General features: G+C 36.4%; 1 protein-coding gene across 1 annotated transcript in view; it reads left to right on the top strand.

The window, feature by feature from the left end:
* LOC133530600 (NACHT and WD repeat domain-containing protein 2) overlaps positions 1 to 15,773 on the top strand; it is a 103,254-nt gene that overhangs the window by 26,603 nt on the left and 60,878 nt on the right. Inside the window, exons 4-5 of the mRNA XM_061868568.1 lie at positions 5,188 to 5,333; positions 6,646 to 6,820. Coding sequence (XP_061724552.1) covers positions 5,188 to 5,333; positions 6,646 to 6,820 — 321 coding nt within the window. The remainder of the gene's footprint in view (positions 1 to 5,187; positions 5,334 to 6,645; positions 6,821 to 15,773) is intronic.

Raw genomic sequence — 15,773 nt, forward strand, 5'->3', positions numbered from 1 at the left:
CCCTAAGCCAAATCTTGTATCCGCGCCTGATGGTACCATAATATTAGATTGTCCTCCGACATACATATGTATGCAAATTTTCAGCTCAATCGGAAACCGGGAAGTGGATCAAATTTAACTTGCAAGATTTGATTACAAACAGACAACGGTCAGGTGAAAGTAAATAAAAGCTTGTAATAAAATAAAAGCTTGTAAAAACGGCTATCCCTTAACTAAAATGAGGATCAGAATCGGATCAAGTCGATGTTTTTTACTCGATCAACGTGCTCGCAGATTTTCGTAGAATTGCCCGCTCTCGGAATATTAATAAAAACTTCCCGGATTTTGGGAATACAATTTTGGAAGAGTTGGTTTCTTATTAAAAGGGATTATTTTTAAGCTGTTTGGTGGCTTTAAACTCTTAGAAGAGAAGAGATTTAAGAATCTTTTCGGATATTGATTGTGAAATATATTTGATAGATAACAATATTCCTTTACTTGTTTAGAAGATGGCGTTAAATTTTTTGAAACGGGTAAACGTGAATAATTTTGTAACGGTTATAGTAAGCATTTAATATTTTAGAGAGTAGTTTTGGAGAGTGTTAAATTCATTATTACCTTAATTATTTACATGCCTAACCATTCTAGTGATTAAATTAATACAGGGTTGGTCCAATATTGGTTGGTAGAAAATCTTTGCGTTTGTGTGTCAAAGCCAAAGGAGGTTTCTTCAGTTTTTGTAATTTTAATTTTAATGAAATTTTGAGCAAGTTACATTTTATTCTGACCCCCACACTAGGCAAAGCCTGTCCCGTGAGGGAAATCACATGATTTACTTAAATGTATTGCATAAGCGGCTATTGGCAACCATGTTGAACAGAAAAATAAAAAGTAGAATAAGTACATTAAAATTAATAAAGCTTAGTAATAGATAATACTAGCAGATAACTTATAAAACCTAATTCTGATTTAGTGTCAACACATTGTGTGTGTATGTGTGTGTGTGTGTGTGTGTGCGTGCGTGCGCGTGTGCGTGTGTGTGTGTGTGCGTGCGTGCGCGTGTGCGTGTGTGTGTGTGTGTGTGCGTGTGTGTGTGTGTGTGTGTGTGTGTGTGTGTGTGTGTGTGTGTGTGTGTGTGTGTGTGTGACAGTGTGTGAGTATTTACTGTTAAGAGCTTTCTTGCTAAAGGTGCTGGTGCTGAACGGACGGCGAACTTAATGCCTTTAAACATTGCATTAATACTCCCAATTGTATTAATTCATGTTATAGCCCAGTGAAACCCTCTGATAAGTTAATACATTGGTGGTCCTACTCTAACGCACTGGCATATATCAACCGAGAAACGAAATTCCTATTAAAAACAAAGCGCCTATAAATACTTGACACGTGCGTCCGTTTCCGGCCCGTGTTTACAAGTGCACTATTTGTGTATTACAAACACCGTAATACTGGTGAGTAGAGATGGACCAAATATACGGAGTAATTGGTGTTCGGTATATTCGGCATTTACAATGTTCGTATTCCGCCGAAATATTCGTTTTAAAAAAATGGATTTATTTCAGACAACTTTTTGGGTCCACATATAGGTTATAGGTATTCGCGGGCTTCGTTTCCGCAACTCGACGTCATAATATCGCGCCTATTTTGCGTGGTGGGTTGTCGGCACTACTCTTGCCAACCCAACTCTACCAAGAAGCCTAGCAGACCCTTGATGCCCTTGATGTTGCCGAGGACTTCTGGGAGAGAGGGTTTTTGGGTTTGTCTGTGCGAAAAGAAAAAATACGGCTAAGTATAAACTTCAGTAGTATATGTTGAGGGTACTATCAATTAACAATTTAGGTAAAATATCGTTATTTATAGTGTGAGGAGTTAATTATCAGAATGAAAATTGTACAACAAATCCATTTTAACTTATATTTTAATTGTTTATCGTAAAAAAGAGAAAAAAACTAACATGATCTAACTGCGTTCGAGCGCCAAACTACCTCGACAGAAATTAATGCCTTTCATCCCTAGGTCAACAATCTACTATTGTCATTTTGTCTTGTAACATTGCAACACTGTAAAAAAGTAACCTCCCCCAGTACGTTTTCCTATTGTTATTATAAAAATAATGATAAGATATTTTGAATCGATAAAATGTTGCGATTATTGAGAGAATTTTGAAAATTTGTTTAATTATTACTTGCCTTTTGAGCTGTTTGTTTCTAGGGATTTGCCTAGTTAACGATCTTTAGCCGTTAATGTTATTAAGCCGTTTTCAAATGGTTTATTATAATTAAAAATGAACCGAATAATTTAACCGAATATTCAGTTCTGAACATTCTGCCAAAATATTCGTATTCGGCAAACACTATATTCGGCCCATCTCTACTGCTTAAGTGTAAGAAATAGCTGAGCAACCGATGCATTCCAATTTATGTACAACGAGCTGCAAACGTATATGGACACATTAGGTATGGCCGGAGATCATGAATTCATTATTACATTATTATTATACGATATACATACTTGTATAGATAAATACATACTTATATGCATACGTCACTTTGATTTCTGTGCCACTTTCTGCGAGATCGAATGAGGAATGAGGAGATCCGGAAGAGAACCAAGTTAGTTCACATAGCTCAAAGAGTCACCAAACTAAAATGGCGGCCACATTGCTCGTGGGACTGATGGCCGATGAGGCAGAAAGCAGATAGGAAAGGCGACCGCGGACCGAAAAACGCAGCAATTAAAGACCCACAACAAGGTTGTCCGATGACCTGGTTAAGGTCGCAGGGAGCCGATGGGTGAGAGCGACGCAAGACCGATCGTTGTGGAGATTCATGGGGGAGGCCTATGTCCAGCAGTGGACGTCTTTCGGCTGATATGATGACTGTGACAAAGTGGCACAGAAATCAAATCTCTTGACTGTGTCGTGCGGTACTTGCCCTCAATGTGGCATTACAAAGTGCGATATTTATTTTAATTTTATTTATTTGGGAAACATACAGCACATAATAATACAATAAGGTACAAGATAAAGTTAGAACATAAGCCAAAACAGTTTCCACTTACAGCTAATACAAAATTCCTTTGCTCCGAAAAAAAAGTACAATTATTGGGTATTTTTAAATTAAAGTTGAATTTAACAGTAACATTCAGTAAATAATATAATACACGACCACGATTAACAATTATAACAAGCATACTTTCGAATTTTGAAAATAACAAGCACAATTTTTAATTTAGACTTTGAAATTTCAAATAATAGGTACAATTACAATAACAATACAAGACCAGCTTACAATAAAATTTTATTACGAGCTACGAAGTAGATAACGGAATTACTATTTTTTTGTTTTGATTTGTTTTGTTTTTTATTTTGTTTTGTTTGATGACAGAATATTTTTTTTTTTTTTTTGAAGAAGAAAGATGCTGGAACAAATCAATGTGGGAATATTTCTTGTTGTAAATATTGCATGCTCTTGCTAAAAATTTGTTGTTTACATATGTTTTGCGAGTAAATGGAACGGATAGCAAAGCAGTGCACCGCGTACGATACGTAGGACATCTAAATAACACCTTGCTGAGAAGATCTTCCGAATCAATTAAATTATTTAATAATTTGTACAAGAAAATTACATCCCGCTTTTCTCTTCTCACTTGTAAGGACTCAAAATTCTCAGACTTAAAAGATGGATTACGAACTCCATAAAAGTGGTTGGTAAGAAGTAGCTGTGCAGCCAAATTATTCAAAATTGTGTATCTACAATTTCCGGTAGTACCAAGCGAAGCGCAAGGGCACTATACGTACCTTTGCTCGAAGCGCTTCGTTGTTTTTAGAACCCTCATAACTTGAGTTTCGATTATACCCGGTTAATGAAATTTCCAGAATATTGTAAATAGTAGACTAAAACGTATAGAGTTTTAATTGCATAGATATTATAGTTGAGATTTTATAGATAGTACCTAAAAAAACTACTCACTGATGATCATCAAAATTCTTAAGGTATTTCCTGAAGTCCTAGAAAGCTGAAATTTTGTATCTAAGTTAACAACAAAAAAAAACTTAAAATTAAAAATTTGTTCCTGTTCAAAGTGAAAACAACATGTGGGGCACGCTATTATGGTCGTGTGAATTTTATGAGTTGTAATGTTCTCAATTAAAATGTATTAGAACGCCATCTTTTGGCATTTTCACGAACAGCGCATGTAACAACTTGTTTAGGGCCTCGCTCACTTGCTCTAAATGGTGTTAAAAGTTGATATTTAACCCGACAGATGCCTCTTACAGCGCTGTCTTTCACGATTATTTATGTAATGTGATTTCAATCTATGAGGAATCGAGGAAACTCCTCAAATATTAAAGGCATACATATAGTGATTTTTTGTATTTACTTTATTTATATTTCTATCCTATTTATTAAATAGAAATTGTGTTTAAATATAACTGCTATGTTTTTCGAATAATTATCTGGTGCTTTATTTCATGCATGGTGTGAAATAATTTATTTTATATACAGCCGAATACCCTATTGCGGGTCTCTTACCAGTCAACCATAGGGCAAATCTGAAATGTGTCAAGGTGGGGGTGGATTTAAACATAATTAGGCGTAGGATGCTGTATTTTTAATTTCATTGAATGCAATCCAAAATCAACAATAATCTTTCTTTCACCGCTTTTACTCATTAAAGTCAGTTTTTCTCTAAAAAAATATAATTATTACATACTGTTGCGGCAAGCAAGAAAGTTTACTCAATTTCATGGTAGATGGCCCTGCTCTGCATATACGGCCTATTCCGGCGGCGGATTGTCAAGCTTTTTATTTTTGTTCTAGAATGTTCGATGCACGATGTCTATAATCTCTCGAAAACGTAATTATTTCACTGCGATTGTTGGTTTTTCACCACTAATTCAATAAATCCGGTTCGAGGGACCACTTTGTACACTCTAGTTACTCATATTTTGTGAAATAAGAATTGAGACGCCATTTACAACACACTTTATATTATTACATATAAACGCGTATACACATACGCTAGGGTGCTTTCATTAATATGTTTTCCAATATAATATTCTATGCTCTGTCTACCGGGCTCGATTGCCAGTTAAACATTACTTGGGTGAAGTAAAAAATGTACAAGACGTTTACAATTTATTTCTGGACAAAATCTCTTTAGTTTTTGAACCATAATAAGTGCAATTTTTCTGTTCGGTCACAGGTGGTTGATATGCGCTGGGGCGTCCGAGATGAAGCCACCGATGATCACATGACCACCGAGCTGTGTATGAGAGAGATAAAAAATTGTCAGAGACTCTCCATGGGACCCAACTTCGTTGTGTTCTTAGGACAGAAGTATGGTTACAGGTATGCATGTCTACTTGACTATGTCACTATATCAGAATCCTAAGAATAACCAACAGACCAAGACAAGTATTTCGCTACGCTGGCTTGATGGAATGGCTTCTTGTCCTTCTTCTGTTTTGACCTTTACCGGATCACTACTAGACTCTACGGCTGTTAACCGGGTCTCTATTGTTTCCTATAAAGTTTTAAGTGATAATGTATTGTTTGTCCACATTTTCATTAGTCAAAATTTGCTTTTTTCTCAGAAACGTGTAACTTCTCAGGATTTCCTTAAAATAAAGCTAACTAACCTATCTATAGGATAACCATACGAAAATCCTGAGAAGTTGAAGGTTTCAGAATTATGACTAATGATAATCTGATAAACATTACATTATGACTTTCAATAATTACCTATGTCAAACAAAGGGATCCGCTGTTTAGCCTATATGTGAGCTTCGTAGAGATTTTCTAAAAATATAGCGACATCAACTTGTATAATGACTTATATGAATAGCTTTCTGTTTATTATCTATGTATCTTTTTGATTTCTGTGGTTACTTTAAAACTACGTGACGTGTTTCTTGTGGTGGATATCAGAACAAAGCCTCCGATCACCACCGAGCTGTATATGAGGGGAATAAAGAACTACCAGAAGCTCTCAATGGGACCTTATTTCGTAGTGTTCTTGGGACAGAAATATAGTTACAGGTTTCTATGGCTATTCAGTATGTCAGCCGAAATATGTACACTGATGGTACTAAAAGTATCACCAAAGATGTAATTGACAGTAATCTCATACTTCGCGAGTACCGAGTCGCTGATCTGAGGGTTTTTTTAGACATTGGAGGTTTATTGATAAAAGCGAGTATATTTTACATGTCAGGGTCAGTAGTGGTGTAGTATAGAGTAGTATTACTTTTGCCTTGAGATCTTGTGTTGATCTTCCTCGCCATCATTAATCTTCATACTAAATACCAAATTTACTAAGACGCGTCGCACAAATTTTAACATTTTGAACGCCAAGAACACCTAAAGTCGTCGTTACTTGTCGTGCCCACGGCGCCAAGGACAACTATAAATGTTATGGCGGACGCTGTCAAAGTAACCTTCACACTTTCAAGTAAGGTTTACATTAGCTCTCTTGCGCCTGGGAGCTTGGTGTTTGAGTGATTTTGTGTTTATGACATAAAGCATTCAAAATAGTATAGGAGCGAGTCGGGTTCCTTAGTTTCTACAACTATTTTTGACTTCCGTGGTCTCTTATTTACAATGTTGGAATGAGTTTCTGGCGATTTACGCTACCATTTTCATAAAAAAAAATACTTTTCAGACCTATTCCCACATACGTCCTGTCATCGGAACTACAGATGCTTCGAGACGAACTCGCTGCCGGAGGCGTCGACGTCATTTTGTTGGACACTTGGTACAAAAAGGACTCGAACGCCGTACCACCTGTCTCCGTCTTACAGCCGATTTCTTCTATACTGATCAATTTTAATAACAAAGTAAGTGCGTAGACAAAATATTCCTTTTGTAATTTTTTTTTGATATTTTTATTTATCTCAATGAGACTTGTATGAGTTTTTTGTACATTGCGGTATTTGCTCCATCGACTGAATTTACTGTACAGTCGCCATCAGATATATCGGAGCGCCCGAGGTGCTCACAAATATCCGAACACGCTTCTCTTGTCAAAGTGCTAAAGTGCGTGTTCAGATATTTCATTGTATATAAAATAAAAATAAAATTTTTGAGCAGCTTGGCCGCTCTGATATATCTGATAGCGACTGTACTCTGTAGTTAGAGTTAGTAATATATCGAATATTGCATGAAAGTTCTTGTTCTGGGTAAACAGGGCTTAAAACTCATCAAGACAATTTTGCCAAACCCAAACTACGAAATACAATTAGTTGTGTTGTTTTATCACAGAGTTCCTATGGCCTTCTCCAGAAATCAGCTCGATGGTACCACAATGTTGCATAATATGTGTAAAGTTTAAGCTCCAGAGTTCTTTATTCTTTATTATTACAAGCTTTTTAGGGTTCGTAGCCAAATGGCAAAAAACAGAACCCTTATAGATTCATCATGTCCGTCTGTCTGTCCGATTATTATTAACTTGCAATGTACCTATGTACGGGTCAAATCTTGCAAGATAAATTTGACCCACTTCCTGGTCTCCGATGAAGCTGAAAATTTGCATACATATGTAAGTTGGCTTACAATGCAATATTATGGTATCATCTAGCTGATCTGATGATGGAGACAGGAGGTGGGCATAGGAACTCTGTGATAAAACAACGCAACCTAATTGTTTGGGGTTTTTAGAATTGACTCGATGAGTATTAGTTGCCTGTGGAAAGACAAGTACAGTCAGCGATAAAAGCTTGTACAGTCAGCACGTCTGAAAATATCGATACGAAAATTGTGCCAAAAATATGTATACACTAAAGTCGTGTATTAAAATTTTTGAATTTTGAATTTTGAATTTGAATTTTGAATTTATTGCAGTCTTACTCATTATACATTAGGTGTAACAATTTTAGGCTGTAGGTAAGTACACGACACCCTGTAAGGGTACTTGATATTTCTTAAGGTGCTACCAGGCCAACACTACGTTAAAGTGTTTTATTACAACAAATTACTTATAGATCTGTGAAAATGTTGTAATTGATTCATTATTATGTCAAAATCGATTTGGTAATGACATTCAAAATTCGAACATCTCTGAAAAATAAAAGCAGTTTTTCATTTGACCTCTATTGTAATATCAGTCGAGATGACATTTTATTCGAAATTAAATGTCAATAGGGAGTATTACTGCATTGTTCTGCCGCAAGAGTGCAGCACTACCACCTATCGTAAACCATAGAGTAGAGGGACCGTGCGCGTTGAAGGGTCTGCCATCTTGTGGCCTGAATCGGAATCATAAACATGTACATTTACACGTCATGTGTTTTCTTGTGCGTAGTAGGTTCTGCCATCTTATGGTCTACATCGGAACAATAAACATCACATTTACGCCTCGTGCCAAAAATCTGACGGCTCCTGTGCTGCCTCCTACAGTTTATGCACGCTACGCTCCCTGTTTTTTGACAAGTTTTCACAGATAATAAAATATGACATTGATGCATCAAGGGCTTACCGGGAAACGTAAAGTCGAAATTCAGTTATCTGCCTCTTTATCGCTCGAATATAACGACGCTCAGATTGTGATGGATCCCCCCCCCCCCCCCGCATACGCAGAGTTTCGCGTAACATTCCCTATTGCATACAGCTTTGACAAATATCGCATGTTAGTTGGTACGATGTGGCAATCGGCCAATTAATTATTTTTGTTGGTCTTAAACTAACTATAGCAAAAGTTTCGTGTACAATGAGCGATGAAGATATTTCGGAGACGTCACTTAGACAACTTAGCAAGCTTCGTTGCCGAACACTGTACTCGACTGAAAATCTCTTTATTATATCACCATTGTATAAAGTACTATTATATGGGAGCGCGGCGGCACGTGATTTGTCAATTTTTTAGGGTTCCGTAGCCAAATGGCATAAAACGGAACCCTTATAGTTTCGCCATGTCCGTCTGTCTGTCTGTCTGTCCGAGGCTTTGCTCCGTGGTCGTTAGTGCTAGAAAGCTGAAATTTGGCATGGATATATAAATCAATAAAGCCGACAAAGTCGTACAATAAAATCTAAAAATTTAATTTTTTTTAGGGTACCTCCCCTACACGTAAAGTGGGGGTGAAATTTTTTTTTCGCTTCAACCCTAGAGTGTGGGGTATCGTTAGAAAGGTCTTTCAAAACTAATAGGGGTTTTCAAGAAACATTTTTTGATAAAGTGAATATATTCGGAGATAATCGCTCCGAAAGAAAAAAAAAATGTGTCCCCCCCCTCTAACTTTTGAACCATAGGTCCAAAAAATATGAAAAAAATCGTGGAAGTAGAGCTTAAGAAAGACATTAAATGAAAACTATAGCGGACATGATCAGTTTAGCTGTTTTTGAGTTATCGCAAAAAGTTTTCCCTTCATAGTAAAAAGACTTATTTTAATTAGGTACTGATTATGCAAATTTGCCTATTTGTTTAACTCAGGTGAAAGGTACCGTTTCATCCCTTGGTTAACAATTTACTATACTTTAAGCTCCAGTTTAGCTTATTGTGACGGAAGAGTAACTACGGAACCCTACACTGAGCGTGGCCCGACATGCTCTTGGCCGGTTATTTACAGTTGACTACAGAATGCTTCGAGCAACACCGGCTTCCGACACGTCGGAAGGGAGGAGCCTAAGCGATATCTTACTGAACAAATCATTCTGCCATTTTTTGCGGGCACGTGCACACAGTCGCACTTCTGACTCACTACATACAAAATCCAATCTGTAATGACGACACAAATACATAGAAAATGACACACGTCAAAGACAAACCTTGCACACCTCGACCTCTTTAATAAATAAATAAATAGTACCTGGGCGACCGAGCTTTGCTCGGTTATAACTATTTAGTTAATATGGTGGTGTATAGGTGATAATCTTAACTAATTTTTTTTACTAAATTAAACTTGTCTAAAACAATAAAAATTAAAAAATTATATATAAACTTGAACATATAAAAAAAAAAAACAAAAGCTAGTCATCGGGCGAGATTCGAACCCGTAACACTCGTTTAGCAGTCCGCGTCTTAACCCGCTGGACTAGACGGACAGTGGCCGGAAACACGAAATTAGCGACCATATTCTGCGTCGAAAGAAAAACGTATGAAAACTCGAAAACACGCGTTTTCCCAAACATAAGACTAATCTAGATCGATTGTATACCCCCAAAAACCCCCATATACCAAATTTCAGCGAAATCGTTAGAGCCGTTTCCGAGATCCCGGAAATATATATATATATATATACAAGAATTGCTCGTTTAAAGGTATAAGATTATAGGACATTATTACACAAATTGACTAAGTCCCACAGTAAGCTCAATAAGGCTTGTGTTGAGGGTACTTAAACAACGATATATATAATATATAAATATTTATAAATACTTAAATACATAGAAAACACCCATGACTCAGGAACAAATATCCATGCTCATTACACGAATACATGCCCTTACCAGGATTTGAACCCGGGACCATCAGCTTCGTAGGCAGGGTTACTACTCACTAGGCCAAACCGGTCTTTACAGGTACAGTTGTACAGTCAGCATCAAAAGTAGCGGATCAAATAACGCTTCATAAGTATCTACCATTCTGTTACAGCTTAACAAAAAGTGATGTCTTTAATATAGTACAACAAAGACTGTGTAAAAGATATACTTTGGAACGCGAATTCTAGAAATTGATCTATATTTGGAAAAGTTATCCCGAATATCAGATACTTTTGGCGCGTTGTTTCATCCGCTACTTTTGATGCTGACTGTACCTATGCTTCGGCAGAGGGGAAATATTATGAATGCCGTCTCTTTTCCCGGTGTTGCTCGAAGACAGAGTGTATCGAAATGAATCTTATAGTTTAGTGTCCCGTATATAAGTACATTAAAAGTACGCAATTATATTTTGGTTTACAATAACTTAATAGAATGGGATTTAGAAACAGTGCGCCAAGTGGAACGTTTTGGAAACTCAAAATCCCGTACAAAATGAGACTGAACGCAAACGTGTACGTCACGTTACGCCATCGAATAAATTTACTCTAGGAGTACTGATCGAAAAACTCCATGATGGTTCTAGTAATGATGATGGTGTAAAAGTCGTTGAAATTCTGGATGGAAGTTGATTTCTCTAAAAGATAAACTTTTTAATGTTAAATAATTGTAATAGTTCTGAAGTGTTCTGGCTCTGGTCACGTCCGTCTTATGAATTTACAATCTGAGGAATCTGGCGGTCGCGAGTTTAACATTTTTTCCCCATCACAAAAAATACACAACGCCGCTAAAGAAGTTCTCACTACAAAACTACATACATATAAATAAAGCTCATCTGCAGGCCCGAGTGATGTAAAACACCAGGCCTTGCAAAAATTGCCAATAATTTCAATTATGAGTTTTGTTTGTTGTTTTAGATATATTATAATTTTATAATTATTCCAAGACGAACAAACGTTAGCGAGATGTAACAGACAGGCAGCGCCATCTATTGACATTTCTTGTACTTGTGGAGAAAGTAAAAGGGAAAGCAGAGGACTACTTACGCCATCTATCAAAGGGTGACGAACTGCGAAGAATGTTCTAAAGCATTAATCTGGTCCAGTTATTAATTAATCTGTCGCGTCTATAAATGCGCTCAAAATAGCTTCAATTTTTTTTTGAACTATAGAAAATGGCTAGCTAATTAATTGAACTATGGAAATATCTGATAAGCGAATCTGAGGACGACTAGCGTTTACAGAATTATTTCGTGTAGCATTAACGGTGAAACCCCGCGGTAGATGGCGCTAGTCGTCCTCAGATTCGCTTACTTAAATTTTCAAGATATACTGTAGTGCGATACCTAACCTGAAAAACGTATAAAAAAGTAAAAAATATTTTCCATTTTTTTTTAACTATAGAAATTGGCTAGCGTTTACAGAATTATTTCGTGTAGGATTGTAAGAACGGTAAATCCCGCGGTAGATGGCGCTAGTCGTCCTCAGATTCGCTTATCTGATATTTCCATAGTTCAATTAATTTTCAAGATATAGTGTAGTGCGATACCTAACCTGAAAAACGTATAAAAAAGTAAAAAATATTTTCCATTTTTTTTTTACTATAGAAATTGGCTAGCGTTTACAGAATTATTTCGTGTAGGATTGTAAGAACGGTAAATCCCGCGGTAGATGGCGCTAGTCGTCCTCAGATTCGCGTCTCTGATATCTCAATAGTTCAATGAATAGTTTAGGTACCAAACTAAAAAACGGGATAAAAAAAGTCGTCCGTAAAACTTAAGGCCCGGTGAATTTAGGTTCTTCTTTCACTCTCACTGAGTGTTAGACTAGTGTGAGCGAGATGGCTGTGCGTGCCCGGGATTATCATGTTTTTGAATTGTCATTTTTTGTAAATGTAACACAAAAAACCAAGGTCAAGTGCGAGTTCGTTTTACTCGCGCACCGAGGGTTCCGTACAAACTTTGAAGTATCTCGTGTAACTATAACGGCGAAAGACTTTTGATCAGAAGTACCTATACTAAGTGTAATTGTGTACAGCGCCATCTGTCGGCAAATTGTATAACTAATATGCGCGATGTAATGCACGTTTGTTGATTTTTAGAGGATGCTCTATCGTGAGAATTGATTTCAAAAAGTGTTCTTATATTTGAAATAACCGGCCAAGAGCATGTCGGGCCACGCTCAGTGTAGGGTTACGTAGTTACTCTCCCGTCACAATAAGCTAAACTGGAGCTTAAAGTGTAGTAAAGGGTACCTTTCACCCGAGTTAAACAAATAGGCAAATTTGCATAATCAGTACCTAATTAAAGTAAGTCTTTTTACTATGAAGGGAAAACTTTTTGCGATAACTCAAAAACAGCTAAACTGATCATGTCCGCTATAGTTTTCATTTAATGTCTTTTTTAAGCTCTACTTCCACGATTTTTTCCATATTTTTTGGACCTATGGTTCAAAAGTTAGAGGGGGGGGGGACACATTTTTTTTTTCTTTCGGAGCGATTATCTCCGAATATATTTACTTTATCAAAAAATGTTTTTTGAACGACCTTTCCAACGATACCCCACACTCTAGGGTTGAAGCGTTACGTGTAGGGGAGGTACCGTAAAAAATTTTTTATCTATATTTGGAAAAGTTATCCGGAATATCAGATACTTTTGGCGCGTTGTTTCATCCGCTACTTTTGATGCTGACTGTACCTATGCTTCGGCAGAGGGGAAATATTATGAATGCCGTCTCTTTTCCCGGTGTTGCTCGAAGACAGAGTGTATCGAAATGAATCTTATAGTTTAGTGTCCCGTATATAAGTACATTAAAAGTACGCAATTATATTTTGGTTTACAATAACTTAATAGAATGGGATTTAGAAACAGTGCGCCAAGTGGAACGTTTTGGAAACTCAAAATCCCGTACAAAATGAGACTGAACGCAAACGTGTACGTTACGTTACGCCATCGAATAAATTTACTCTAGGAGTACTGATCGAAAAACTCCATGATGGTTCTAGTAATGATGATGGTGTAAAAGTCGTTGAAATTCTGGATGGAAGTTGATTTCTCTAAAAGATAAACTTTTTAATGTTAAATAATTGTAATAGTTCTGAAGTGTTCTGGCTCTGGTCACGTCCGTCTTATGAATTTACAATCTGAGGAATCTGGCGGTCGCGAGTTTAACATTTTTTCCCCATCACAAAAAATACACAACGCCGCTAAAGAAGTTCTCACTACAAAACTACATACATATAAATAAAGCTCATCTGCAGGCCCGAGTGATGTAAAACACCAGGCCTTGCAAAAATTGCCAATAATTTCAATTATGAGTTTTGTTTGTTGTTTTAGATATATTATAATTTTATAATTATTCCAAGACGAACAAACGTTAGCGAGATGTAACAGACAGGCAGCGCCATCTATTGACATTTCTTGTACTTGTGGAGAAAGTAAAAGGGAAAGCAGAGGACTACTTACGCCATCTATCAAAGGGTGACGAACTGCGAAGAATGTTCTAAAGCATTAATCTGGTCCAGTTATTAATTAATCTGTCGCGTCTATAAATGCGCTCAAAATAGCTTCTATTTTTTTTTGAACTATAGAAAATGGCTAGCTAATTAATTGAACTATGGAAATATCTGATAAGCGAATCTGAGGACGACTAGCGTTTACAGAATTATTTCGTGTAGCATTAACGGTGAAACCCCGCGGTAGATGGCGCTAGTCGTCCTCAGATTCGCTTACTTAAATTTTCAAGATATACTGTAGTGCGATACCTAACCTGAAAAACGTATAAAAAAGTAAAAAATATTTTCCATTTTTTTTTAACTATAGAAATTGGCTAGCGTTTACAGAATTATTTCGTGTAGGATTGTAAGAACGGTAAATCCCGCGGTAGATGGCGCTAGTCGTCCTCAGATTCGCTTATCTGATATTTCCATAGTTCAATTAATTTTCAAGATATAGTGTAGTGCGATACCTAACCTGAAAAACGTATAAAAAAGTAAAAAATATTTTCCATTTTTTTTTAACTATATAAATTGGCTAGCGTTTACAGAATTATTTCGTGTAGGATTGTAAGAACGGTAAATCCCGCGGTAGATGGCGCTAGTCGTCCTCAGATTCGCGTCTCTGATATCTCAATAGTTCAATGAATAGTTTAGGTACCAAACTAAAAAACGGGATAAAAAAAGTCGTCCGTAAAACTTAAGGCCCGGTGAATTTAGGTTCTTCTCTCACTCTCACTGAGTGTTAGACTAGTGTGAGCGAGATGGCTGTGCGTGCCCGGGATTATCATGTTTTTGAATTGTCATTTTTTGTAAATGTAACACAAAAAACCAAGGTCAAGTGCGAGTTCGTTTTACTCGCGCACCGAGGGTTCCGTACAAACTTTGAAGTATCTCGTGTAACTATAACGGCGAAAGACTTTTGATCAGAAGTACCTATACTAAGTGTAATTGTGTACAGCGCCATCTGTCGGCAAATTGTATAACTAATATGCGCGATGTAATGCACGTTTGTTGATTTTTAGAGGATGCTCTATCGTGAGAATTGATTTCAAAAATTGTTCTTATATTTGAAAAAAGGTGTCTATTTTGTAATATCGTTGATTAATTTCAAGTGTAAAATTCTGAAATGTTTTATGTTAGTTAAAGATAACAGTTACTACCAAGATAGAGGTCTGATTATATTTTTCCTGTAAAATTTATATTAATGTTAATATTATGTAAATTTCTCATAATTTTTCTTCCATAAACTTCGGAGATAATTTACATTTTCCTTCATAACTATTTTTGTTTGACTATGAAATAAATCTTTTGGAATGTACAATTTGAGTTCTTTCAAATGATATCCCATTTGACCTAGTCACTAGACATTGAAATTTTGCCCCCTCCTATATTGAGCAAGATCCATAGTTAATAAAAATAAAAAACCTTTCAATTATTAGCATTGTTCATAACTATTCTGCATTTCAAATCGATAGCTTAAGTGGTTTTCGAGATATTTAGCACTAAGTCACACCATAAGGTTTCCTATTGTACCTTTTTAGTACGGAACCATAAAAAGTAATCGATGAGCTGGATCTAAAATAAAATTACGCATTTTAAAAAGCAATTTCCATATAGCTTTTGTGCAAAATTTGATACAGATTTTTAAGGTTTGTTTTAGACCTAAGTTCGTGATATTTTCTACCGAGCGAGTCAAGAAATCAGGTTTCGAATCAATGAAGTTACTAGAGAAATTCCTCGTTATTTTTGTTCTAATAAAGCATCCCCGGTGTATTCGTGGCAGAGGCAGACCGAGAAAGAGATGGCGGGACGACTTGGATGCGT

Source organism: Cydia pomonella, chromosome 23 (assembly GCF_033807575.1).
Source record: "Cydia pomonella isolate Wapato2018A chromosome 23, ilCydPomo1, whole genome shotgun sequence".
NCBI lineage: Eukaryota > Metazoa > Arthropoda > Insecta > Lepidoptera > Tortricidae > Cydia > Cydia pomonella.